Source organism: Ambystoma mexicanum, chromosome 9 (genome assembly GCF_040938575.1).
Source record: "Ambystoma mexicanum isolate Mex_15411 chromosome 9, UKY_AmexF1_1, whole genome shotgun sequence".
Classification (NCBI taxonomy): Eukaryota; Metazoa; Chordata; class Amphibia; order Caudata; family Ambystomatidae; genus Ambystoma; species Ambystoma mexicanum.
The window spans coordinates 538,028,826-538,054,970 of record NC_090931.1 but is presented as its reverse complement, the minus strand read 5'-3'; the positions used below and the strand labels follow the sequence as shown (position 1 = coordinate 538,054,970).

The 26,145-nt window shown below is 49.8% G+C and overlaps 1 protein-coding gene across 2 annotated transcripts in view; it reads left to right on the top strand.

Annotated features, from left to right (window-relative positions):
• The window catches only part of INTS2 (integrator complex subunit 2), a 1,100,863-nt gene that overhangs the window by 109,802 nt on the left and 964,916 nt on the right, over positions 1-26,145 (top strand). For both annotated transcript variants that reach the window (XM_069615090.1, XM_069615089.1), the window contains exon 5: positions 13,136-13,249. In XM_069615090.1, coding sequence (XP_069471191.1) covers positions 13,136-13,249 — 114 coding nt within the window. The remainder of the gene's footprint in view (positions 1-13,135; positions 13,250-26,145) is intronic.

Here is a 26,145-nt window from a genome sequence, read left to right as displayed (position 1 = left end):
GGCTTTGTACTAGTGTTGGCGAAACGGCCACTAGATCGTCCCACTGGGTCGGTGATATCAGAGAGGTGGCAGCTTAGTAGAGGTACTAGGCAAGGATGCCTGTGGTCTCCTATGTTGTATATTCTTGCCCTGGAACCCTTGGCCATATACCTGAGGCAGCAGTATGACCCGATAGGCATTGCTGTAGGAGGGCAACCGCATCTGATCTCTTTGTATGCGGATGACATGTTGTTGTAATTAATGCACCCAGAAGAAAACCTCAAGTACATTCTGGAAGTGGAGAGATATGCAAAGCTATCTGGCATAGCTTGAACCCCCAAAAATCTAGTATAGTTCCAATGGGTAGGTATAAAGGGACCCCGCTAGAACGGCTACCGGTTCTACCGATACCGTGGGAGGTGTGCACGTTCCGATATCTTGGAATAGATATATAGCAATCAGGAAAATTGGAAATAGCATGACGTTTTGGGTGAAACTACCTCTAGCGATGATGGGGCAAGGGGCAATGTTGAAGATGGTGGTCCTACCTAGACTCTTGCATTATTTTGGAAATATCCCAAATCTTATAACAAGGCGGACCTTTGCTAAGATAGAAATCATGTGCAGGGACGTCCTCTGGCATGGGAAGAGAGTTGCCCTTTGGAAGCTGCAAAACTCATACGAGAAAGGGGGCATAAAATTGCCAAACTACGAAATTTACTACATAGCAAGCCAGCTGCAATATGTAGCTAAATGGCTTTCTGAAGAGTCAACCTCGAAGTCCAGACTGTTTCGACAGGACTGTGCCCCATACTTCCTAAAGGAAATGATGTGGCTGCCTAAGGCAGACATGGAAGGGCGCCCAAGGATGATGTTACTAGGGTGGAGGATATGGCGCAGAGCCTGCCAGCTGATGGTGAATTCATTCCCGTGCTCCCCGCAGGTACCACTAGTGGCGCTGACCGGCAAAGACAAGGAATTAAGGATAATGATTAGGAAACACTGGGAACCGGTGGGGATAGCAGCCATGGGAGATATATGGCAGGAGGGGAACATAAGGGACTTTGCGGTATTGGAGGAGGAAACCGGGTTACACACGGGCCAATAAATTGCATACCACAGGGTGGTGCGGAAAATCAAGGAGACATGGTCCGAATTAGCACTAGCAGAAGAACCGGACACTACCATAGACACAATATATGACATCGCAGAGGGGGGGGACACGAGATATCTAGAATATGAGTTGATGATGTCCAAGGTGGGGAAGGAAGTGGCACAACTGAAACGGGACTGGGAAGAGGAAGTAGGAGCCCCAATGAGTGATGGGATGTGGGAACGAGCCCAAGGGTACCACAAAAAAGTGTTGAGAAACGCAAGACTGCAACAAACACAACTGTACGTAACCCATAGGGCGTATATGATGCCCCAGAGAATAATCAAATTCAAAAATGTAGGACGACAAGCATGTTCCAAATGTGATGAGGAAAATGCCGGCATGGTGCACATATTTTGGTCATGCCCAGTCATAGAGCGGTTTTGGGGGGAGGTGGCGCACAAGATAACTGGAAAAGGAATTAAAATTGTGGTTGATACGGTGTGGGCCTGTCTGATGGGAGGGTTTCCGAGACTGCATAAACTCAAGCATGTGAGTAAATTGAAGGATTTAGCATATGCACTTGCAAAGAGGAGAATTGCTATGAGGTGGAAGGCATGCCAGAGACCACGAATAGAAGGATGGTGGAAAGACTTACAGAAATGGGCCGAAATGGAAACTGTAGTATGGCAGGATGCAAGTAATGGTGGGGGGGAGAGGGGGGCTGGAAGAGGCTGAGACCCTGAAAGCCTAGAAACAATTAATAGCTGAGTTATTTGGGCTACCGCGAGACCCAACAGAAAATATGGAGGACGAATCCTTACCACAAGATGCAGAAACAGAACATGGAAATGGATAGGCTCGCAAGGCGGGGAGGGCAGGGGAGAAGCAGTGGACATGACGAAGAGATGTATGTCTATAATGTTATTGTATGCACTGCAAGTTTGGTTTGTATTGTTTGTTGAAATAAAATTGATAACATTATTTTTTTTTAAAACTCTTGGAGAAGTTGGTCCTCCCCCAATGCCTCCATGACCATCGATCTGGATTCCAGGCATCCAGAGCCATGGAAACTGTTCTCCTGAACATGCTCGCAAATCTTGACTCTGAACTCCCCTGCTGTTCTCATTCTCTTCAATCTCTCCTCTGCCTTTTGATACGGTCAACCATTCTATCCTCATGGAACGGCTCTGTAATACCCTTCACATCACGGACCAGGCACTGGATTGGCTGACCTCCTTCCTCACTAACCACTCTTCCCAATTGCAGCTGGGCCCTTCCTCCTCCATCACCTCACTCTCTACCTGCAACGTCCCCCAGGGCTCTATCCTATCCCCATGGCTTTTCAATATCTATCTCGACCCTCTTGCTCACATGATCTCTTCCTTCTTTCCTCATTTCCAGTGTTATGCTGATGACACAGAGCTTTCCTTGAAACTTCCCTCTACTACCTCCTCTTCCTCATCTTAAATTGTCTGACCGCTATCCAGGCATGGTGTTGGCTAACGACCTCTGTCTTAATGCCAGTAAAACGGAGATCCTTCTTATTGGGACAACTGCTCCCTGTTTCCTCCTGCCCTCTGGCCGCCTTGCTTAGGCCCTCTACCCTCACCATCCTGCGAGGTCGAAAACCTTGGGGTCATCTTCGACGGCTCGCTCTCCTTCTCCCCTCACATCTTGGACCATGTCAAGAAGGCCCACTTTCAGCTTCACCTCCTTGGAGGCATTCTACCTTTTCTCACCTTTCCCCAGAAGTTCAATGATTCCAGAGCTCTGGTCCTTACTAGGCTTGACTACTGCAACAGCCTCTTCCTCAATATCCCACTTTCCTCCCTTCAGCTAATCCAGAATAGGGCTGCAAGACTTATCCTTGCCCTCAAACCCAGGGAATGAATCTCTCCAGCCCTAACATCTCTCCACTGGCTTCCAGTGGCTGTGAGGATCAAATTCAAGACCCTCTGCATCATCCACAAGGCTTTCTGGGGCCTGAGACCACACTATCTCTAACTTTCCCTCCCTAAATACCTCCCTGCTAGAGCCCTCTGCTCCTCTAACTCCAACTCTCTGCTTGTCAAATGCTTCTCGAAGCAGATGATGGGGGGCAGGTCTCTCTCTTCGGCTGGTGCCTCTTTGGACCAGCCTCCCTCCCCCTCTCAGACTTGAGCCGGACCTCCTCAAGTTCCAGAAACTCTTCAAAACAGTTTTTCTCTACCCCTTTCCCTTACCTGCTAATCGCCCCACTGCCGCTGAGACTTTGGGGCCTGAACATTCATGAATCTTACAAGTTACCATCCTCTGCCCAGTCGACACCAGATTTCAATAAATGCTGACTTGAATAGCACCTTCTATACAGTTTGTCAATCAGTAAATGCTGTTTTAAGTTGTCCATGTTTTAAATAACACCTTTCATTTAGTTTGGTATTCAATACGTGCTATTTTGCATTTCTCCTGTGGACTGTTACCATTTCCATGGTCCCTTAGAGCGCTCTGGCGTTCCTAGTGTCCCCTGACACTTAGCGGGTCTATGCAGCTCCGTTCCCCTGCTTCTTCCCTAGCGGGAAAACCAACTTGCCAGTTCGCCGGGTGCTCCACTCCGCCTCTACTCCCTGGCAGCGCCTGCTGTTCGCCTTCCCTCACAATGGTTCCCAGTCCTGAAAATGTATCGAGGCTCGACTCTCTGGATCTCAGTTGGCATCCCGGCTTCTTCCTTCTCAGCACAGTAACTCCTCGGTTCTCTGTTCCTTCTGCGAAGGCATCTCTCATGTGTTTTTGATTTCCACCTTTTATACTTTTCTCTACTACGACCAGGCTGCAGGTGAAACAAGGTATACTCAATTGCCTGACCCTGCTTAAGCCTATTAGTGTGACATGCCTGATCTGTATTACTACATGCTTCCATACCACTCTTCTTCATCCCAGTAACAGAGTGGTCTTTATAATAGGAACTCTGTACTACTCCTAGTTGTTTCTTCTTCTCAGTACTTGGGATGAGATTGGCAATAGCCCATAGAGGCTAAGGGAGGTGAGGGTAGGTCAATATCAACAAAGAGGGAGACAGTCTCCCCTTCTGACACCCTCTCTCTAATCCACATGGACCCTCCACTCAGGTGATCCTCCCTCGCTTCACCCCAACGGTTGGCATCCAAAAGCGATGGCCCTTCCCTGGTCACCTGAACAGAAGATCCCTGGGGAGTAGATTTGAGAGTACCTTAAGGTTTCTCACAGTAGGCTGAAAAGGCTACCAGCTTCTTTTGGAGGCATAGAGTAGTGAAGTTAAAAAAAAAAGTGAAACCTCTGCAAATGTTTACCAATGCACAATCGTGTTCCCCAGTTTTACCAGGCAACAATTTAACTCTCCCCATAATTCCTTCATATCCAAAATATAAAGGTTGAAAAGCATCAGGGCAAGGATGCAACCCTGTCTGAGACCTACATTGGAATCGACAGCACGTGACCGGGCTCTTTCCTTATTTAATCTAACCTGATTTTTGGTATTTTGTTGGAGTCAGATGATCAGCTTCAATAAGCCCTCAAGGATATTTTGTTTACTTTATCAAAGGCGCTAGAGAGGTACATACATCCAGTTTAAATGGATGTCCCAAACTTGCTGTGGCTACAGGTATGAAGATCGGTTAACTTGAATCAATTTAAAGAATAGCCCTGTTTTTTTCCGAAAGCCAATTTGGAATTTCGATTACTTGTTTGATTTCTCTTCCACAACTCGAACTCCTTCAATAGAAGAGAAGCAAAGATTTTTCTGAACACATCCAAAATAGCTGTGGGGAGGTAACTCAATGGATTGGCCCTGTCCCCCGAATCATGGCCCTTTTATGCCTGCTATTATGCTCTTGGCGTCCACCTTCCTCACCTGCTGGCCCTATTCGCGCTAATGTATTTCTGTTGTATGCGCAATAGGGCATTTTCTGCACTGCATGTGTGCAGCAGCTCTAGCTGGCTTCTAATGTCCTTCAGTTTCTTAGTGGCCGGCTTATTCTTTTTCCTGGCCAGGGCTAGCATCACCTATTTTAGCTGTGCGTCCAGCTGCTCTTCTACCACTGCTCTTAACTTCTTCTTTTGTGCCTGGAGCACAATCATCTCCCCTCTCATAACCACCATAAAGGCTTCCCAGAACCCTTCCTGTGAGGCATCCTACTTGTCATTATGCGAAAAGTATTCTGTCACCCAATAGTTTGTCCGTCGTTCCATCTGCCGATAAGTCCTGGGGAAATGTCCATGACCACAGACCCCTATGCGGCCCCCTTCTCTTCTCTTCACTGTCGCTGTCATCGGGGCATGATCGGAGAGAGCTATCACCCTTATTTGTATATCCATAACCTCCCCCAGGATAGTCGGTGTCATACACACATAGTAAATTCTAAACAGTGTTTGGTTTACGTGGGAGAAGCATGTAAACCCCTTTTCCCTGCCCTTTTTATGTCACCAGACATCCTTTGGAGTAAGATTATCAAATGATTCCCTTAGGCTTATAGATGGGTGGTGATCTCACTGCTCTCTACCTGCGCTTCTATCGTATTTGGGTTCCCATGCCAGGTGAAAATCGCCAGCCAGAATGATCTCCCCTCGGCACATTCTTCCAGTCTCATCACAGTTTCCCTAAGCCACGTTCCTGACCTACATTTGAGGTATACACCATTCTCCGAGTCATCGTCTTTCGATCTACTTGTATGAATATATACCTCCCCTGGGGGTGCTGGAGGATTTGCAATACCTTTTGCTTGTATCGAGTCTCTAAAACCTGTCAACAAATACCTCTGCGTTTTTCCCTGAGCATTTGCCTGATATGATTGTGCAAAGGGGTTGAAGTGAGGGATAGATTTATCTGCTTTCCTTATATGGGTTTCCTGTAGCATTATGTCTGCCGAGCTATGTTTCACTTGCCCTTCAATTTTCTTGCGTTTAACAGGAGAGTTCAGCCCCCTAACTTTGTAGGATAACAGTGTAAACAACATTGTTCTTTCTAAGAGTTTCCTCTATGTTCAACCTCTGTGTCCAAACTGCTCTAGAGCTATCTCTTCTCGGCTGGTGTTTGCACCCCCCTAACTCCTCTTCCCCTCCCTTTCCCTTCCACTCTGCCCCTCCCCTCCGACCTTCCCCCTGCCCTCTTTCTTTCCCCTTCGCTTCCCCTCTTCTTCCCCCCCTTCCCTTCCCCTCTCCTTCCCTCTGCTTCCCTCTGCTTCCCTCTGCTTCCCTCTGCCCCTCCCCTTCCCTTTGCCTTAGAATAACTCTCCCCACCCTCATAGCCCCTTCTCCCATGCCCTCCCCCCACCTTTTCCCCTACCTGATCAGGGCCAGTAGTGCCACGAACCACCCCTGTTTCTAAGCTGGGTCATCGGACCTGGTGTAACCCTGGGGTACCCTCCATCAGGGGTGAACTATGCCCCCTAACACGTCCAGGGTGGTCCTCCCCTACCCTACCTCCGGCTCAGCCCCTGTTAACCAGCCCCATCCAGTCAAGGTAATCACATTCGCTGTGTTCTAGATCCACCTTGCGCAGTTGTCATGATGAGTCTGAGATTCTCTTGTGCGAGTGGTCCCCGAGATGTGCTTTAGGTAATTTCCGGGTGCCCCGTTTCACCCGTCTTGCTCAGGGGGCCCTTTATTCTTCTTTCGCTGCTGCCCCGCCGTCCCGGAATCTTCGACCATTCCCAGGTTCTAGTGTCTTTAAGAGCATCAGACCTGGAGGTTCCCGTTGGATGATCCTCTGCCTCTTTCAAGTGCATGATAGCCCAACCCTCCTCACATGTTGTCACCCGCTGCGGTCTACCTTCCCACATGAAGGGAGCCCAAACGGGAAGGTCCATTTGTAGGGAATGTGTTTTGCATTCAGTTTTTTCGTCAACAAGGTCATTTCTGCAGCATGGATAATGCTAAGTCTTGAAACATTTGGATTGTGGAACTGTTTACTGTAATGTTCAAGTGGGATTGTGCAGCTCGCAGTATGCTTTCCTTCATTGCGTATGAAGTAAGAGCTGCCAGGACATTGCGTGGTCTGAGTCCCGGGCCTGGTCTTTTGGGGCCTACTCTGTGTAAGCGGTCTATCTTGATCTCTTCAGGTTGGGTGTCCGTCATTAGATGCCCAAAACATTGCTGGATTGTGTTCAATTCCCCATACGGGGTAGATTAGCCAAGGGCTTTCTCTCAGATATTTGTCCTACGACATCGATTCTCTAGGTCTTGCAGTTCTAGATTGTGAGTAGCCATAGCCACTTGCTCCAGCAGCTCACTATTCTTTCTAACCTCTTCGGACATTCCTGAGAGACCCTGTTTGGTTACTTCCACCATGGTGCCCAGGGCAGTGATCTCTTGCCGCACTTTCTGAAGGGAACTGCGTAGGTCCTCTTTCATTTTCGTAAGTTGTACTTGGAAGGAACTCGCCATCCCTTCATCAAGACCCTTAAGGCATTCCATAAAATCATCCTTGTTCAGTGCCATATTGTGCTTACCCTCCTCTTTATCCACCCCCTTCCGTGGGGTCACTCCTCCTGGTATTGGCCCCAACAGCATTCTAATTGCCCTCCCTGTGGGCCTATGATCGATATCTGTTTGAACGAGGGGTTCTTCGCTCTAGCTCCTGGCATCTGGAAGGAACCTTCCCCCTGGCTGCCCGTCCAGTGTCTCAGCTGTTAGCTTTGTGCTCCACCAGTGCTCTTCATGGGGCAGCCATGCTCCTCCCAGGAACCTGACCCCCTTTTCTTCACCAGCGTCCCGGCCCCTTCTAGGGTTGCCTATCCTTACACTCCGGGTTATTGTCCTGGGACCCCTTGACTGATGTCGGTCCCCCCTCTTCTTCTCACCCCCTCCTCCCCCATTCCAGGCTCCTTTGGGGTGGTGGTAGATGTTAGCCCCTAGCTGTTTTGGGCATCTGCTTCCTGGGAGATCCTTGGTGTGCTCCCTTTGTGTAGCCGGACCACCCTCTGTGATCTTCGTTTATCAAAATTTCGATCAAATCTACCATTCAATGCAGTTATAGTGAACAAGGGTAGCAGGGGTTGCGGGGGTGTCTTATCATGGCCACAGGCCCCAGAACACAAATGCCACACCATCTAGTGATGGGGGCAATGGGTCACTTGACTCACTTATGTCCCTTTGGGACCTATAAACACAGGGGCCCAGGCTGGAAAGGCGACAGGCTCATATAGAGATGCGAACAGGAACACTTTATATCAGTGCAGGAGTGCTTTTATTTTACAAGAACTTTCCAGGTGCTGAAAGCCTTTATTTCAGGGAACATCCTCATGTGCTGACTCATCGAGTGTGGCAGGCAGGCTGAACCTGGTGGGCGTGGCTTCAGAAGCTTAGCTATATAAGCTGCTCAATCCTTAAGGCCGGTGCTTCGCATTACTGTGCACTTACGTGCAATGTGACGCTCACCGCCGCTTAGGCCAGTTTACTTAACTTTTGGAAACCAGGCATTCTCCTGCATACTCACCTCCAGGAAAACCGGTGCTTCATCGCTTCATCTGCAGACTCATCTCCTGACCTCCAGTGATCTTGATCCCGACCTTGCAGCACCGCACTCCGCATCCACGAACTCGGATCCTGTGAAGAAGAAGAAGAAAGACAAGTTTAGAACATCCGTCCTAGGGCTGCGCTGCATTTGAACCCTGCGCGCCCCCTAGTTAACAACTTACCAGCTACTGTACTGCTGCAGCTTCGTTCCTCATTCCCTCCGGCTGTCGCCTCGAGCTCCGCAGCTTCTGCCGGGCCTGCAATATCACCTGCAAGGGAAGAAAGCAAAAGAGCAAACATCAAAAGTGGAACAGACAGCAATACAAGACAACGAACTTTACAATACAACAAAAACAGACGAGGAAAGACAAAGGCAAACAGGAACACTTTCCTGAAGTATAGTGGCTTAGTCGCAGCAGGGCTGGACTACCACGTGCAAGGGACCAGTGAAGGAACTCGGTCCAGATCATACAAGTGCCCCTGCCAGAAGCAGCAGGACGGAGTGCTCACCAAAACTAATCAACAGGTGAGCTTTCCAGGGGCAGCGCATCCCACGGGTACCACAGGTTGGGAGAAGGGGTCTGGAAGGGGATCAGGCGCACAAGCTGGCATACTTACGCCCCCTATTCTCCATGCAGGAGCAGTCCTGGGCAGCATCACCTATTACCACCAGTCACCACATAAGCGCAGAGGGCGAAGTCGGAGCCGAGCGACATCACCCCCGGGAGGGCTGCAACCGTGCCCCAAAGCTTCCGCAGAGACCAGGTGAGTGTAAAAGAACGCAAAGCCTCTTCGAATCTCTGTCTGGGCGTGCTGGAAACTTCTGAAACGGACCAGTTGGCCCGATTACTGGGAGAGTTCTGGGCTGAAGTTCATGCCTCAAGACAGGAAACCAATGCCCTAAGGAGGGATCTAATTGTGAACCGGGAGCGGACAGATGAACTAGCAAGGCAAATGCTCCAGGCACAGGCAGGCCAGGTCCCACTTCCGGGATATGCCCCTCCTGCTGCGCCTCCACAGCCCACGCCAGTACAGGTGGTTCTTCTAGGGGGGGTTCCCCTGGCCCCACCAGAACGCTTCACAGGTGATCCAAATAAATACGCCAGCTTTATGAATCAATGTTGCCTACATTTCTTGTGCAGACCTGGGGCATTCCCCAACGATCAAGCCAGAGTGGCATTTGTACTCTCATATTTGGGAGGTAGTGCAGCGGACTGGTCAATACCCCTGGTAAACGAGGATGATCCTTTGCTTCGAGACTTCAGAGGTTTCCAGCGTGAAATGGAGAAACTATTTGCACGGCATACTCAAGGGCAGGCTCTGAACAATTAACTGTTATCACTATGGCAGGGTAATGAAGACCTACTAACATATATAGCTTCCTTCAATCGTCTGATAGCACAAACTAGCTGGCCAGAGGAGAAAAAAACCTCGCTCTTTTACTGAGGCTTGCGAGGGGAACTTAAGGACGTATTAGCCCAAGTAGTAAATCCCCCGGAAAGATGTGCTGAATACATTGACCTGACAGTGCAGCTCGATCACAGATTGCAGGATCGGAAGATGGATCGGGCCAAGGCCGAGGTGCGGTCGGTCTACGTGCGACCCCCGTGAGAATCAAGCCAAATCACACAATCAGTCCGAGCCAATGCAAATCGGAGGCTTGCAGAGCCCACTCGCCAAGGCAGACCAGTGAAGGAAATCAGTCCAGATCATACAAGCGCCCCTGACAGAAGCAGCAGGATGGAGTGCTCACCAAAACTAATCAACGGTGAGCTTTCCAAGGACAGCGCATCCCACAGGTTCCACGGTTTGGGAGAAGAGGTCTGGAAGGGGATCAGGCGCACAAGCTGGCATACCCACGCCCCGTATTCTTCACGCAGGAGCAGTCCTGAGCAGCATCACCTATTACCACCAGTCACCACATAAGCGCAGAGGGCGAAGTCGGACCCGAGCGACCTCGCCCCTGGGAGGGCTGCAACCGTGCCCCAACGCCTCTGCAGAGACCAGGTGTGCGTAACAGTGTCCCCCCCACCCTTGTTCATTACAATCACATTGGGGAGTGCAGGGAGGTCCTCCGTGACCTAAATAAGAATGTTGTGAGAAGAAAAGAGAGAAAAGGACCCTGCAGTGATGGTTCCCATGCATGTAAGTGAAGGGAACCGGCGTCGCAGAGGGAGGGCGGAGTAGGCGGCACACAGTGAAGTGTACTGCCAGAAGGTAAGTAAGCGGGTGGGGGGGGGGTTGCAAAAAATGCCTGTGGGAGATAAACCTGAAAGTTATTTTCAGTAAAATAACTTTCATTTTTTTCTCCCTCAGACATTTCGATTTTAACAACTCATGGTAATCGGCCGTAAGGGGGAGATGAGGGAGAATATGTGCAGTTGCTTAGTGATTCAGGCATAGGAAATCATCTTTTTATATAAAGTTGTATGTATGTATGTATGTGTGTGGTATCTTTGTCAGGCTTGTCTGGGGCTTGATCGTAGTCTGTTTGGAGGCAAAAATCTTATATGCAAAAAACCTTTGTGTGTGTATGTTTGTCCGGCTATACAAATTCACACTGTTAAACCCACTGCTACCAAATTTTGCATGGATTCCTCATTTGTCTAGGGCATTTGTCTGGGGAAAGATTGTAGTTGTTTGGATGCAAAAAATGTACTCCGTAGACACCCTCATTTACTGATGCTCATCCCAATTCACTAGAGTAGGTACTAGCAGGAGGCAAAATTTGGAAAAGTTTCTGAAGCAAAATGTTCGATATGTTGGTTATTCCTTTAAAATGCATTATTACTGTACGCAGTCTGAAACTGTTTATTAAAGCAGTTTTAAGGGGAATTTTATAAAAAAATATTTTTATCATGTCACTCCAAGTATGGGAAATGGCAAGGTTACAGTTTACTTAAATGTATTCACGTGAAGAGAGCACAATCAATCAATCAATCTTTCTTGGACATTTTCTCAAATGTGCGGAAGCTATTAAGTGACTGAAACATGCCACACAAAAAACAAACATTATTTGGAAAAGCTCCATCTGATGCAAAGTGAAAATCAATATCAAGAGCTTCTGAAACGCAATAACAAACAGCAGCACGACTTGCCGACCAGAGGACAAGAGCAACTTTCTTCAGGGCAAATGAGATGCCAGAGCAAACTGAAGCAAGACCTGCCGACAAGAAGACAAGAGCAACATCCATTTCCAATCCCAATCTGGGAAACGGCTAATCTTCACCGCGCCCCGCCAGCCCTTCACTGTATCCCTTCTACCGTGCCCCATCCTCTTCTTCCATGCTGGTAAGCATTTCCTGAGGCCACTATACCGCTGCCTCTCTGCATCTTGTGCCGTTTCAAATGAAGAAATAAGGTTTTTACCCAGTCGCCTGCCGCGACACACATCATTTGGGGGAAAAGAGCAAAGAAAATTGTAACTGCTGACAAAAAGATGAAAATAACTTCCAGAGCACACGCAATTGTGCACAACTAATCTCAATATTAATGCAACCAATGCTTGTTTAGGTTGACTTTTTCAAGCATTCTCTGCCTGTTGTTTTGCTTCCCCAAGATGGCCACCCCCTTTGTTGTTTGTTGAGGCATATGTGGCCTGAGTCTGCCCCCCCCCCACATACCCCCCCCATTGGCTGACTGAACCTCATTAGCAAATCTGGGGAACTGGGAGGCGGGAACTGGCCTATTCGATACAAGGCCCACATCTAAGGCCCTATCTTTTAATGCCCGTTGCCGGGCTGGGTCTGGGGGGCCCCCTGCACCCTTCCTACCAACATGATCATTTGGAGGTTGTCCAGCACAATCATGCCTCAGAGTGCATTGAAAACCATGGGACAATCTCCCAACTTCCTTTAAAGTTAGCAACTTAAATCAAACATTCTCTTCCTCCTCTCCCTTGCTGCTCCACCCTTCACTCCGTCTCACCTGGACTTACATTTTCATTACCTCATTTCAGTCTGCTGCGCCTCAAATCGAACTTGGCTGTGTTCACATGCTGCATTGTTTTTCATTCTGCTTCGCTATAATCGAACTTGGCTGTTTACTTGCTGTTACCATACTGTTACCATAAAAAAAATGCTCTTGCTGGGTGCACAACTGTTACTTTACTACCTTTTTTAAAAAAAAAAAAAATTGTGTTTGTTGTGAGTGCATCCTGCAATAATCGCTCTGCATGTCCTCAGTACCTGCCCCCCTACCCTCTGTCCCCCACCCCTGTGTTCTTGCCTGCCCCCCCCTCCTCCTTCCCCCTCTCTTTGTGCCTCAGTACATCAGCCTTGTAAGTGGTCCTCCTCACCACTGCAGCTAGCCATGTCGCTATCTATCTCTCCTATCTTCTCTAACTGCTTCTCGATTTCCTATCCCTCCCCTATCACTAAATCTGGACGGAAACTTAAGAACACATGTTCTTGCGTGAAAGTAGTTTCCTGAAACATGTCTATTAAGAAAATAGGCAAGGTTCTCTGAAAGAGGTTATACTGCAATAGTGATTGCATTCAAACAAGATGGGATAGGATACTTATGGAAAATGTATTAATTGAGTTTTTTACCTAGATCTTATGCATTTAAATTTAAACCCTTACTTTCTTTCAGAGCTGCCTTCCCTGTTGCCCATTGTCGAGGTGGCCGAAGCTCTACTTCACGTCCGCAATGGAGCATGGTTCTTGTGCCTTCTAGTCGCCAACGTGCCTGATAGTTTTAATGAAGGTGATTTTCTTTATAGATATATATTTACTTCATTAGTGCCTCCAAGTTGACATGCACAATTTTCTAAAGGAGTACCGGATATGAGAATTGACACTACAGGGTATTCCCCATCTTCCAAATGCGATCACTTTGAAGTAGAGCATGAAGGTGTTCATTTTAAAAATAAAATAAAAAATGAGGGCTTAGAAAGACAAACTGTTACTGAATGTTCAGGGTTTAGCTTGATTATTTTTTAACATGTCCATTGTGCCGCTGTATATTTTCCTCCTCTTACTAGGTCACCGAAAGTGCAATTGTGACTGGACTATATCCGTCAGGGCAATGTTTTATTATATGTCGTTGAATTTATATGTACTTTTATGGCTCCTTTGGCGAAATAAAGTTTCAATGGTGATGGTTACTGAATGTTCAGGATTTCCACCAAATTAGTCCTGACTTGCACAGTGGTAATGTGGCTGAAAAGACTGTCTTCATTCTTGTGACGGGAGAAGGGTGTTACCGAAGTGCAGTTTGTCACACATCAGTATACAATAAAGGTAGGTCATTTAAGGAAGGCATCGTATCAGCAGTAAGGCACTCAAGTGACCACAGTTCAAGGGTGTTTATTGAACTTAAAAAAGGGTTTGAAAAACGCCTATCTGATCTTAAATCCACAGATGGGAGCAAGCTACGACCATCAAATAATTATGCAGTCCTAGTAGTGTCTTGTCAAAATCAAAGGGCCTATACTAATAAACCTATTGCCAATCCTTGCCTCTAAAATTGTGGGAAACAATGTTACGAAAAAGAAAGAAATGTTCACAAAATGATGTCAGTATGTTCAGGCCGTTGGCCTCCCTTCCTCACATTTTCAGCATGGGACAAGGCCGTACATTTGCGCTTAGCACAGACTCTGGCTCATCTAGCATGAGGATACAGTTCAGACATTAGCATCAGGGCCTTCCGTGCCCAAGTCTCTTTGTCTTTCAAAGTCTCTTCATTCAGAGGGCCTGATGCAACAAACAAATGATACGTTATTTTCCTCTTTCAGATTTTTACAAGTACTGAATTTCTTAGGCGATTCGCTATTCCTCTGATCCCCCTCAGCCAGGCTCAGATCTCAGATCTCCCTCAGTCGGGCTCAGATCTCTCTGTCGGGCTCAGACCCCTTTTAACACAATGTTCAATTCTCCAGCATGGGTCTCGCATGGATTCACATGCTCATGAATATTCCCCGTCGTCAGGCTGGGAATCCTCGGTAAAGAAAAAAATCAGTATTGGTTTCGTTTCTGATCTGTCTTTCTTAGTAGTAACCACTCACTGATCTCTGGGTCATACTGCCCCCAGCCAATGACTGCTGTCTCCCTAAGTCCCTCCCCTGGCAGCCATCCTCAGATTTTTACCACACGTTCAAGTGTTGGGAGTCCTCGTGCTATAGCTCTCGAGCTTTTTTGGCATTTCACCCTTTTCCAAAGAGATTGATCTCATTTTTCGGTTAAATCGAGCCTCAAGCTCCACCGTTTCTACTTCCGATCAACGGGTACCCGTTTCGGAATTGTTTTACGCCCCTCAAGGGTGAAGTTTTCGTCAAGCCACGCTTCTTGGAGGATTCCAGAAGTTTCTGAGGCCTACCTCGTGGACATGGCCCAGGAGAAAGGAAGCTCGACACCCGGCAAGCTGTTCAGGAACTGCCCTGGATGCAAGCTACAGAACCTGTTCAAGCAGGACAAGCACTCAAGGTCCCTCTACTGCCTTCGCGAAGACAAAACGCATGTGGAGAAGGACTGTGCGTTTTGCATGAACATGTCGGAACAGACCATGAGGATCGTCGGACCCGTCTCGCCAACTGGCTGGAAGGCAAGAGCCTAGCAGGTGAGAAGAAGTCAGAGCGGTCTTCTAAGTCCTGTGAGGGCGCCCCGGCGACTGGGCCCAACAGAAGGCAAAGCACCGCGGGCACCGGGAGCGCCGAACGGTTGGGCTCTTCGGCTGCCAGGCAGTGCGCACCTTCACCGACGCCATCAACCACGAGCCAACGCTCTGGCTCGGGGGAAGAGAAAATCCGAGAACCCGGCTAAGCTTCTGGAGAGGCCCCGGTCGATCTCGAAGGAACCGGCCGAAAGGGAGTGAGGTGGTGACCCTCCCCCTTAGGTGAAGGCCTCAAGCGCGCCCAAGGTGGTGAAGGCCTTGATTCACCCGGCCAAGGCCTCTATTGAGGGAGTCGCTGTGGCACTGGCGAAGCCTGTGGAGGCTACCCCAGTGGAGGTGACCTCGGGCCCAGAGTTTCCCTGCCTCCGCGGAGGGAATCCTCTTTTAAGCCCATCGAGAAGACCCCCGTGAAGACCCCGGTGGAAAAAGAGGGGGGGGCAGTGGCCATTACAGACACAGCCTCTGAGGAGGAGCTGGTCGAAGTCTAAGAGGAACTCGACAAGAATTTGGAGGAGGCCCATCCCCAGGGGAGGGATCCCGATGAGGGGGATGACGAGAGTGAGGGTGGCGACGACGAGGCTCCCGTGGAGGAGGGGCACCCGCCGCGCCGATCGCAGCCCGAGCCACAGGACAACTCGGTGGCCATTTTGACAGCAATTCAAGCCTAATGCACAGAGATAAAGACGAGATTGCCCCTACCCCCGATGGACGACCCGACATGAGCCGGGTCCGTCGGGAAGCCCTCCAAGCAAGAGGAGGAGGATTCAACCAGCCCCGCCTTTTCAGCCCTCACGGCCCTCTCAGCCTCTGTCTCCTTCACCGATCCCGAGGGATGACACGGGAACAGATACGGCCACGACGGGGACGGACGACGACGACGGTGGTGACGACGGGACTGACCTCCCATCGCCGATTCCTCGGGCATCCCCGCCCGACGAAATTGGCTCGTTTCATGCCATGATTGCTAGGGCGTCCGAGCTTTTCCAGCTCTGCCCTGAAGAGAAGAAGGAAGGCTTCCTCTGCCAACGGCGCGAGGCCAAGAGGAAGACGGTCCTTGGGTGCCATTGCTGGTTGACATATGGGACGAGGGACGAGCTCTCCTGAAGAACCCGTCCATGACGCCTGCCAAGAGGGACCGGTATGAGAAGTAGTACCGGGTCCCCGACGCTGCCCCTTTGTGCCTTAGAGCGCAACCGACCCCGGATTCGGTCGTTTCGGCAGCGGCCAAGAAGAAAGCAGGGCGGGGGGGCATCGGCTTCGACTTCTACTTCCCCGCCGGACGGTGAGGGAAAGAAACTAGATACCATGAGATGACTAGTCATCTCGTCTGCGGCGACGACAATTAAGGCGGCCAACGCCCTAGCGATTGTGGCCCGCTACGACAGGGAGTTGTGGTATAAAATCGCCCCCTTGTTGGACTTCCTCCCGGACGACAAGAGGGCAGAGGCCCTGGCGATCCTGCAGGAGGGTGAGGTGGCGTCTGACCACACCATAACGGTGGCCAGGGACATTGCCGACACCGGTTTCTGCCAATTGGGCAACAGCGTTTGCCTTCGACGGCGGGGATGGTTCAAGGCGACGGATTTCCGCCAAGACGTACAAGCCAATGTTTTGGACATGCCCTTCGACAGGATGAACCTGTTTGGGAAGACGGTGGATGAGTCCGGAACTCCGGAGGCAAGCAAGGTGCCTCCAATGGATTCGGCGGTGGCTCCTCGACGTACCGTCAAGCGGCCCTTTCCTCGTCGCAAGAGGCCTACAGGGGACGAGGCAAGTCAGGTGGATCTCGCCGTCGTCGGCAAGGCTGCTGCCAAGCAAGACTGACCCGGCCGTTGCGTCGGGCCCCTGCCGAAGCACCCCGGTGGAAGGCCGGCTGACGAGGTTCGTCAGCGTGTGGGAGTCCATCTCCACCGACCGTTGGGTGCTAGATGCCCTGGCCCAGGGGCACACCCTCGAATTTCTAAAGAAGTGCCCCCGCATTCCTCCCGTGGCCAGGAAGGAAAACCACGTCCCTCAACTGCTGTTGGAGGTAAAGGCGATGCTCAAAAAGGGTGCCATAGAGCTCGTCGCAAAGAGGCTCCGGGCTCTGGAGTTTACTCAAGATACTTCCTCGTCAGAAAGAAGACAGGCGGATGGCGACCCATCCTGGACCTGCGTCGACTAAACAAGTACATCAAGGCACAGACGTTCTGGATGGTTACCCTCCAGCACGTGCTGGGACAGCTGGAGGAAGGTGACTTCCTATCGTCGTTGGATTTAGAGGATGCATACTTTCATATCCCCATCCTAAAAGGACACCGAAAGTTCCTCCGGTTCGTGGTCCAAGGACGGCACTACCAGTTCAAGGCCCTCTCATTCGGATTGAAGTCGGCGCCCAGGGTGTTCACCAAGTGCCTGGCACCAGTGGCGGCGCGGCTGCGCCTACAGGGGATCCACGTCTACCCCTACCTGGACGATTGGCTCATCCGGGCAAGAACAAGGGATCTCGCCGTCGAACACACAGCAAAGACCGTCCAGCTGCTCACGGACCTGGGATTCTCCATCAACTTCACCAAATCCCACCTGGTCCCGTCGCAGGTCGCACTGTTTTTGGGAGCCAAGCTCGATACAGTTACGCGATTAGCCTCGCCGTCGGAGGAAAGGACAAAGGCCATCCTGGGCAGGGTGCAGCGTCTGCTGGCCTCGGACGTTGCCAGGGTGAGGTCCTTCAAGTCCCTTCTCGGGATGATGTCCTCGTGCATATATCTAGTGCGCCTGTGCAGGCTTCGGATGCGTCCTCTGCAGGAGTTCCTCGATGCCCGTTGGATGCAAGCGACGGGCAGCTTAGAAGACAGGATCTCTCTCAACGAGACATTCCGCCAGGTGATCCGTGGTGGGGCGCCCGCGATCATCTTGCGGCGGACACAGACTTTCAGACCCCAGCTCACCAGGTGACGGTGACGACGGATGCCTCCCTGGAGGGGTGGTGAGCGCACATGGGAGATCTACACGTGAGAGGCCTTTGGCTCCCGGAGGAGAAACCACTCCTTATCAACATCCTGGAGCTCCGAGCGGTCTTCTGGGCCCTCGGGTCCTTTCTCCCGTCCCTCAAGGGCAAGGTGGTGAGGATCTTCACCGACAACACCACCACGATGTTCTACATCCGGAAGCAGGGAGGAACCAGATCCCCGGCCCTATCCAAAGAAGCACAGGACCTGTGTTGTTGGGCCGTTGCCCAGGGGATGTTTCTGGTACCCTTTCACCTGGCAGGGATAAAGAACACTATCGCCGACTCACTCAGCAGGGAGCTGTGCTCGTGCCACGAGTGGGAACTGCGTCAGGATCAAGTGGACCTTCTCGTCCAGCGTTGGGGCAATCCCCAGATGGACCTTTTCGCGACAGCAGCGAACTCCTAGTGCTGGAGGTTCGCCAGCAGGTTTCCCTAGCTTAGGAGCATGGGTGATGCTTTCTCGTTCCCCTGGGGCGGCCTGTTCCTGTATGCGTTCCCTCCGTTGCCGCTCTGACTCATCAACCAACTCAAGAGGTCCCGGTGCAGGATGATCCTCATTGCACCAGCTTGGCCGAGACAGATCTGGTTCCCGGACCTTCTGGACTTGTCAGTGTCTCCACCAGTCAAACTGTCGACGGACACTGATCTTCTCTCCAGAGAAGGAGGCGCCATTCTTCATCCGGATCCGGAGTCGCTGAACTTGCAAGCCTGGCTCCTGCAGCACTAGAGTTTGGGGGGGGTACGATATCCCGGCTGACTGCAGAGAGGTTCTTGCAAAGGCCAGGGCGTCCTCGACTCTCGTGCTACGGACATAAGTGGAAGAGGTTCTCCGTCTGGTGCTGTGCACAGAAGATTAACCCTCTACGGATTACGGCCCCTCAGGTGCTACCATACCTACTGTCGCTGGCCAAGGCTGGACTAGCTCACGCGTCCATCAAGATACATCTGGCAGCGATCTCCCGATACACCAGAACTACAGGACGGCCGTCCTTGTGGTCTCATCGCCTGGTGAAAGAATTTATGAAGGGACTGTTCCGATCGTTCCCACCAGTGAAGGCTCCAGCCCCGGCGTGGGAGCTCAACGTGGTGCTGACCAGCCTCATGGGGGCGCCATTCGAGCCTTTGCATTTGGCGCCGTTGAAGTTCCTGTTGTGGAAAACAGCATTTCTTGTGGCCATCACCTCCGCACGGCGTGTGGGAGAGATCCAGGCCCTATCCTGCAAGCCTCCATACTTGACTTTTCACGACATGAGGGTGGTGCTGAGGACGCACCCCTCCTTCATGCCCAAGGTGCCGTCGGACTTCCATCTCAACAAGCCTTTGGTGTTACCGGTTTTCTTCCCGTTGCCTTTGTCGCCGGCCGAGAGGACTTTGCACTTGCTGGATGTAGCTAGAGGGCTCAAGTTCTACGTGGCTTGCACGAAAAGTTTTCGGAAGATGTCACAGTTGTTTGTGAACTTTGGACCTGTGAACCAATGGAGGGCTCTCTCGAAGGCTTCCATTTCCAGATGGCTCTCCGGCTGCATCATGCACTGTCACCGGTTGGCAAATCGACCTTTGCCCGGCCGTCCGAGAGCCCATTCGACCAGAGCGATCGCTGCATCCACAGCGTTCTTGTCTGGTGTGCCCCTGCTGGACATCTGCAGGGCTGCTACGTGGAGGTCGACGCACACCTTCACGAGATTCTACTGCATCAACCGGGATTCCAGGGAGGAGTCCAGAGTCGGCCAAGCAGTGCTGCGCAACCTGTTCGCCTGAAGGTGGGCCTGGTGAGGAGGTAAGAGTTGCTTAATGTTGAGTTTATGTAATGCCACCTCCCGTGGTTGTGCATGTGTGTACTGCTATGCATTCTTATATTCATGAGCATGTGAATCCATGCCAGACCCCATGCTGGAGAAGGAACAAGTTACTTACCTGTAACGGTTGTTCTCCAGCATGGGTCTGGCATGGATTCACATGCGAATCCTCCCTCCTTCCCCTCTGCGGCTCTTCAATTGGTCATACTGCTACTGTACGTGCTACCAAATCTGAGGATGGCTTCCAGGGGAGGGGCTTAGGGAGAGGGCAGTCATTGGCTGGGGGCAGTATGACCCAGAGATCAGTGATTGGTTACTACTAAGAAAGACGGATCAGAAACGAAACTGATACTGATTTTTTCTTTACCGAGGATTCCCAGCCTGACGACGGGGAATATTCATGAGCATGTGAATCCATGCCAGACCCATGCTGGAGAACAACAGGGTCTGGAGCGCTATACTAAATAAAATAAACAAACAAACAAACAGGTAAGAAACTTGTTCCTTAGTGTCCCTCCGCCGGGCTCGGACTAATTCCAATTTCCAATATAACTTTACACAAACTTGCTTTAACCAAACGCTTTTAGCTGATCTCCCTCCGCACAGGGTTTTGCTTGATCCATTGCAGGACTGTTAGGAAAGATTTCATTTCATGTGTAATTTTCCCTCCAGTTGTGTACCCCCCAACTTTTTGCTTTGTTTAAACACCATAGTCTGACTTTACCAGAGGAGCACTGCCTTCTGCTGCACTCCCCTGGGCTTTTTGCTCACTTCTTATGAAGAAACTGACATTCCCTTAAAGACAGTCAATACTGGGAGACTTTGTTTCCCTTCATCCTTGTCAATGTTGCAACTTTTCTGCAACATGTTGCAAGTGCACAAACTACTTCACAGTACAGTGAACTTGGGTCTTCCTGTCATTTCTAAAGACCCTAGTTACTCTCGAAGGATTTTTTAGGAGAAGTGCAGCTGTGCCTTGGACAGGGCTGGTGGCAGCTTATCATTTCCTATCTTTTTAATCCTTTCTTGCCAGGTAAACCGTGATTACCGCATTTGGCACGGTTAGGGGGCCTGGCTCCAAAATGGCCACGCCACGAGATTCTTTGTCCTGTCTTTTGGCCATCTTGCCCCTTCACCTTCCCCAGGTCAGTCCTTATTTGGGCATGCATTTTCCCACCAAGCTTTCGCGGGCTCCTGCATGCCTTGTGTGCGCCCCCCAGGATTTAGGCTGGACTGTCTAGTTCCAATACACACCCTGGGTGCCAGAGAGTCTGGTGTGCTGTGAATGCCTGGGACCACCTTGGTCCATGATTGGTATGCCTATATGTGAGCAGATCTCCCATTGGGTCCTCTTCGTTTTGGCGCGACTGAGATTTTGGATAACAGAAGGCCCCAAACACCCATACCATGTTGATCTCTGAACAACAAATTTCGAACACTTGTCGTTCCCAGGTCTGGAGTAAAGTGAGTGCGCCCGATCCGGAGTATACACGGTTACCGCGTAGCCCAGCTGTGGTGACAAACTTTGCAAGTTCCTTGCAGCTGTGCTCTGAAGCCTGCTACAGCGGAACAGGCCTGATCCATCTACCAGGAGCGGAGAAATCGCCACTGTCCCGTTTGGGAATCAACGATGTATCTTCGTCGCTGAAAGCCGCAGAGCAGCGAGATTGTCGCATTTGAACCTGCAATCGAAGTGGACTCGACTGCCGAAGTTTGGTCCGGAGTGCGCTGGGGGGTCGGTGTGTAATTGCAACCCTAACCGGTAGCCCGTAGCGCATCCATCCATTTTTACGCATGAGTGGCCCCCGAGTGCCCCCTCTCCTTTCCACTGCTAGTGCAAACTAGCGGACTGTTTCCAAACTCTGGAACCTGTTCTGCCCGGTTGTAGAGACCCTCCACGAATAGAGACCCTCCACGAATAGTTCTTTATCTTTATCACCTCACCCACCTTCCTACAGACCCTTGAAGAGACCCCGTTTTGCCCATCTGCATTACCGTGTGCGCCAGCATTGTAAGTACATTTGAGCAATAGGTTCCACTCTTCTTAGGGACTGGACTTCCTTTCAGTTAGGATTGTGTTTGATGCAGAAGGGACCAAAGACTATTTGCACTGCCTGCTTCCTTCCCTGTTTAGGTTGTGGACCCCTTTGGTGCATGCATTCATCCTTTAGACCCCATTGGTCTTGTATATATGTGCATAGATATGATTGCATTGGTTTAATAGTATTGCTGTGTTTTTCTTACTATGTGTTGAATTGCAAAGGCCTTGGAATAAATGTATTTGCATTTTTGAAATGTATACACCTGACTGGGAGTGAGTTTAAGTGTCATTTACTCTGTGTGCTCATTGAGGTCTTTCAGTCACCCTCACCCCTCCTGAGACCTAGTCTTGACTGCTGCCAAGCTACCTTGATTGGTCTGGCTTGTCCAGAAGGTTACCCTATTTCAAGAAACTAGGCTGGCCTTCTGAACCTCTGCCCACCATGTCAGAGTTCAGAAATCCGTCTCAACAAGGACCACTTCGATTTGACAGACCCCCCCCTTCACCAGAGGAGCAGGAGCTCCCCCGGACCCTGCAGGGGCAGTGGTCTCCCTTTCCTGGATCCATCCTGAATTGCCCTCGAATTCGGGTAAGCATCATTATTCCGTGCGAGATTCGTTTTTCCTCGCTGCTAATTGCACCACTGATCCGCCGACCTGCAAGAATATCTACACAGCCTGCATGCTTTAAAATTGATGCCAACAGCTGCTGTGTTTGCCCCTGCCACCATCAGCCACCACGAGGTTTTTACACTTCCAAGATGGCCGCCCGCCATGTCTCAAGGAACCCCAGTGCCTAACTGAGCACAGCCGACTGTCCTCGCATCCGATTGGCCATTGAGCCACCTTAAGCAGCTTATCGCCAGCCGGTAGTCGAAGCCGGCCCACTCCCAGCAAGGCCCAGGATAATAAGGCCAATACCTGTCTTCACCTGTCCCAGCCTTCCTCGCCATTCGCCCGGACCCCCCTGCCGGATTCCAGACCAACTACAACGGTAAACGCCACTTCGCTTACGCAGCCCGTGGATAAATTGAACTGCTTTGATTCTTGAAAAGGCTTTGTTACCACAAGCTTCTTAATGCCATTCTCGTGCACTCATGCCTTATTGCATGATGTATCTGTGCCCAAAGATACTTTGCACTGCATATGTTGCTCCCCTTGCTCCTAATCCATGCACAGCATCAAGCGCAACTCCACACATACCTCTGTCCTCCCCCCTCGCAGTCATTCTATCGACAACGCTGCCCGTAGGTTTAGATTTGCAACGCTGCATCACTCTCTACTGTAAACACTTTACCATCATTTTTATGCTCTGCATGCTTGGCCGCACCTACCTCTCTACCCAACCTGATCCACATGCTCTCCATTGAACTTCTGTACTGCCTTTACCACTAGCCTTACACTATGACACTCGCTAACTCTTGAACCTAGGTGGCTGCACCTATTGTTACCTCATCTTGCTATGGTCCCCCATGATCAATGTCTTGTGTGCTGCCCGAGATTATAGTCTATAGTCCTGAGCCTTCTGCAGCCATTTATAGGATCCTGCTACGATGCTGCTGGCCTGCTATGCACACTCTCCAAGCCTCACTAGGTCAGCCCTCTCTGGGGTTATTTCTTATTGACCCTGCCGCAGTAACCCTAATTGTGTTGTGCCTTAAGATCGCTTACAGACCATTCAATTGTTTTGTGCCTTAAGGTCGCTTACAGACCATTCAATTGTGTTGTGCCTTAAGGTCGCTTACAGACCATTCAATTGTGTTGTGCCTTAAGGTCGCTTACAGACCATTCAATTGTGTTGTGCCTTAAGGTCGCTTACAGACCATTCAATTGTGTTGTGCCTTAAGGTCGCTTACAGACCATTCAATTGTAGGTTAAAATTGCATTTAGTGATATGTTTCTAGTCGCTAAAATAGAACTTAGAACCTAGCTATGTTTTTAGTTGCATTCTACAACTGCATACCTCTAGTTTAAAGCTGAATCTAGCTGTGCCTCGATTCACATGCCGCAACTCCTTATCTTCAGGTTAATAGCAAAAGCTATATCTAACTGTGCTGCTATCTGCGCACCTGACTTAGTCAGCTAGCATGTACTCTCCTAAACCAAACATACTAAGTATCACTGCACTAGATAGGACAGCTAAATTACCTCTCTACGCTGCCTCCCTCATCATATTAGTGGTATTATCACTCTCCCACCTGACCATGCCTATTTCTCAACATACCATGGGACCTACAGTAAACCAATATCAAGATGATACTACCACATACAGGGCCTGTAGTACCACAGACAGAAACCTCAAACTTCGTGCTCGCCTACCAAAATTGTACGAACTACCAGCAAAGCAAATTGAACAAATCAACTTCCTAAAAATGAACATACAGCCGAAAAACACTGCAGAACACACTAGGAAAGCTCATATCCCTAAAAGACCCACACAAAAATGCTCCAAACCTACCATTATAGCATGCACCATGCTCACTAAACATCACCTCAAAGGTGCACTCATAAATGCTAGGTCCCTAGTCGCTCATGCTACAGAAATTTCAGATATTATTCTCGGACACCACCTAGACTTCCTAGCCATATCAGAATCATGGCTTCACGATGCAGCTGGTCCCGCCCTCTCCTTAGCAGTTCCCGACAATTATACCATCATACGAGCTGACAGACACACCTCCCGAGGCGGGGGTCTAGCCATTATTGCCAAGATCAGTCTCGACATAAGAGTCTCCACATCCCTCATCACGAAATCTTGTGAATGCCTCTCGGTCAAAATAGCCACCGCCAGCTCCCAAACATTAAACATTGTCCTGCTCTACAGACCTCCTGGTCCTATTGGAACCTTTGTTGAGGACCTCTCCACCACCCTGTCCAACAATTTGAAAAACACCTCCCAAACTATAGTGCTAGGAGACTTCAACCTAGGCTACAATGATATTAAAGACACCCAGTCCAAAGCTACTGCTCTGATCCTAAAAGAGCTGGGCTTTGCCCGAAGAGTCACCTGTCCCACTCATAATAAAGGTCGCATCCTTGACTGGAAAGCTGATCACAACTGTGGAGTAACCATTACAGACACTGTTCCCCAGATCTGGATGGACCACTTTCTACTTCTATTTACAGTAGATACTAACTTAGCCACAGCCAAGCCCACACCTGCCCCTCCTATACCCACGAGGAACAAAAAGCTAATAACCACGGAAAAATTGTTGCCAATTGTACTACCCCAACTAAACTCGCTCCCAGCTAACACGGAGCCTGATATGCTAGTTGATCAATTCAAAGAAACTATGAACTCAGCCCTTGATCACATAGCACCGCTCAAATTACGGACTAGTAATCCGAAAAAACATCTCAACTCATGGTTCACCCCCCACCTAAAAAATCTCAGGTTAACCAAAAGAAAACTAGAATCCAAATGGAGACTTACTCCTACAGTAGAAAACAAACTAAACCTTGCAAAGATATCATCCCAATACAAAAAAGATATCCTACTAGCCAAACAGGAAACATACAATACTAGAATATCCCAATCTAAATCAAGTGTCAGAGAACTGTTCAGTATCTTGAAAGAGCTGGAAACACCCATCATTCCCCAAGAAAACTGCACCAAGGACAAAAAATGGTGCTCAGACATTCAGTTTGCCCTCACCAACAAAGTAGTCAACTTACAAACTAAAATCGCCCTCAAAAAAGCATCTCTCACACCTCAGGACGCTCTAACCCCAGCACCCCCACTTAAATCTAAACAAATAACACGTTTCTGCTTCTCCAAGGTATCTACCATTGAAGTCGAAAAAGTGATCCTGGGACTTAAACCATCCAACTGTAAAGGTGACCAATGCCCTGCACAATTAATCAAGGATGCTACGAGAGAACTATCGCCATTCATAACTAAACTCATCAACTCATCCTTCACTACCGGCATTGTACCGAAAAATCTTAAAGAGTCGTGGGTCCTGCCACTCCTAAAGAAGCAAACCCTCGACCCTGCCATACCCACCAATTTTAGGCCTATCACGACTGTGCCCTTTCTTCTAAAAATTTTAGACAAAGTGGCATACATGCAAATACAAAATTTCCTTGAATCCAACCACCTGCTCGGAACCCGCCAATCTGGATTCCGTCCCCAGCATGGAACAGAGACTGCCCTTATCGATCTC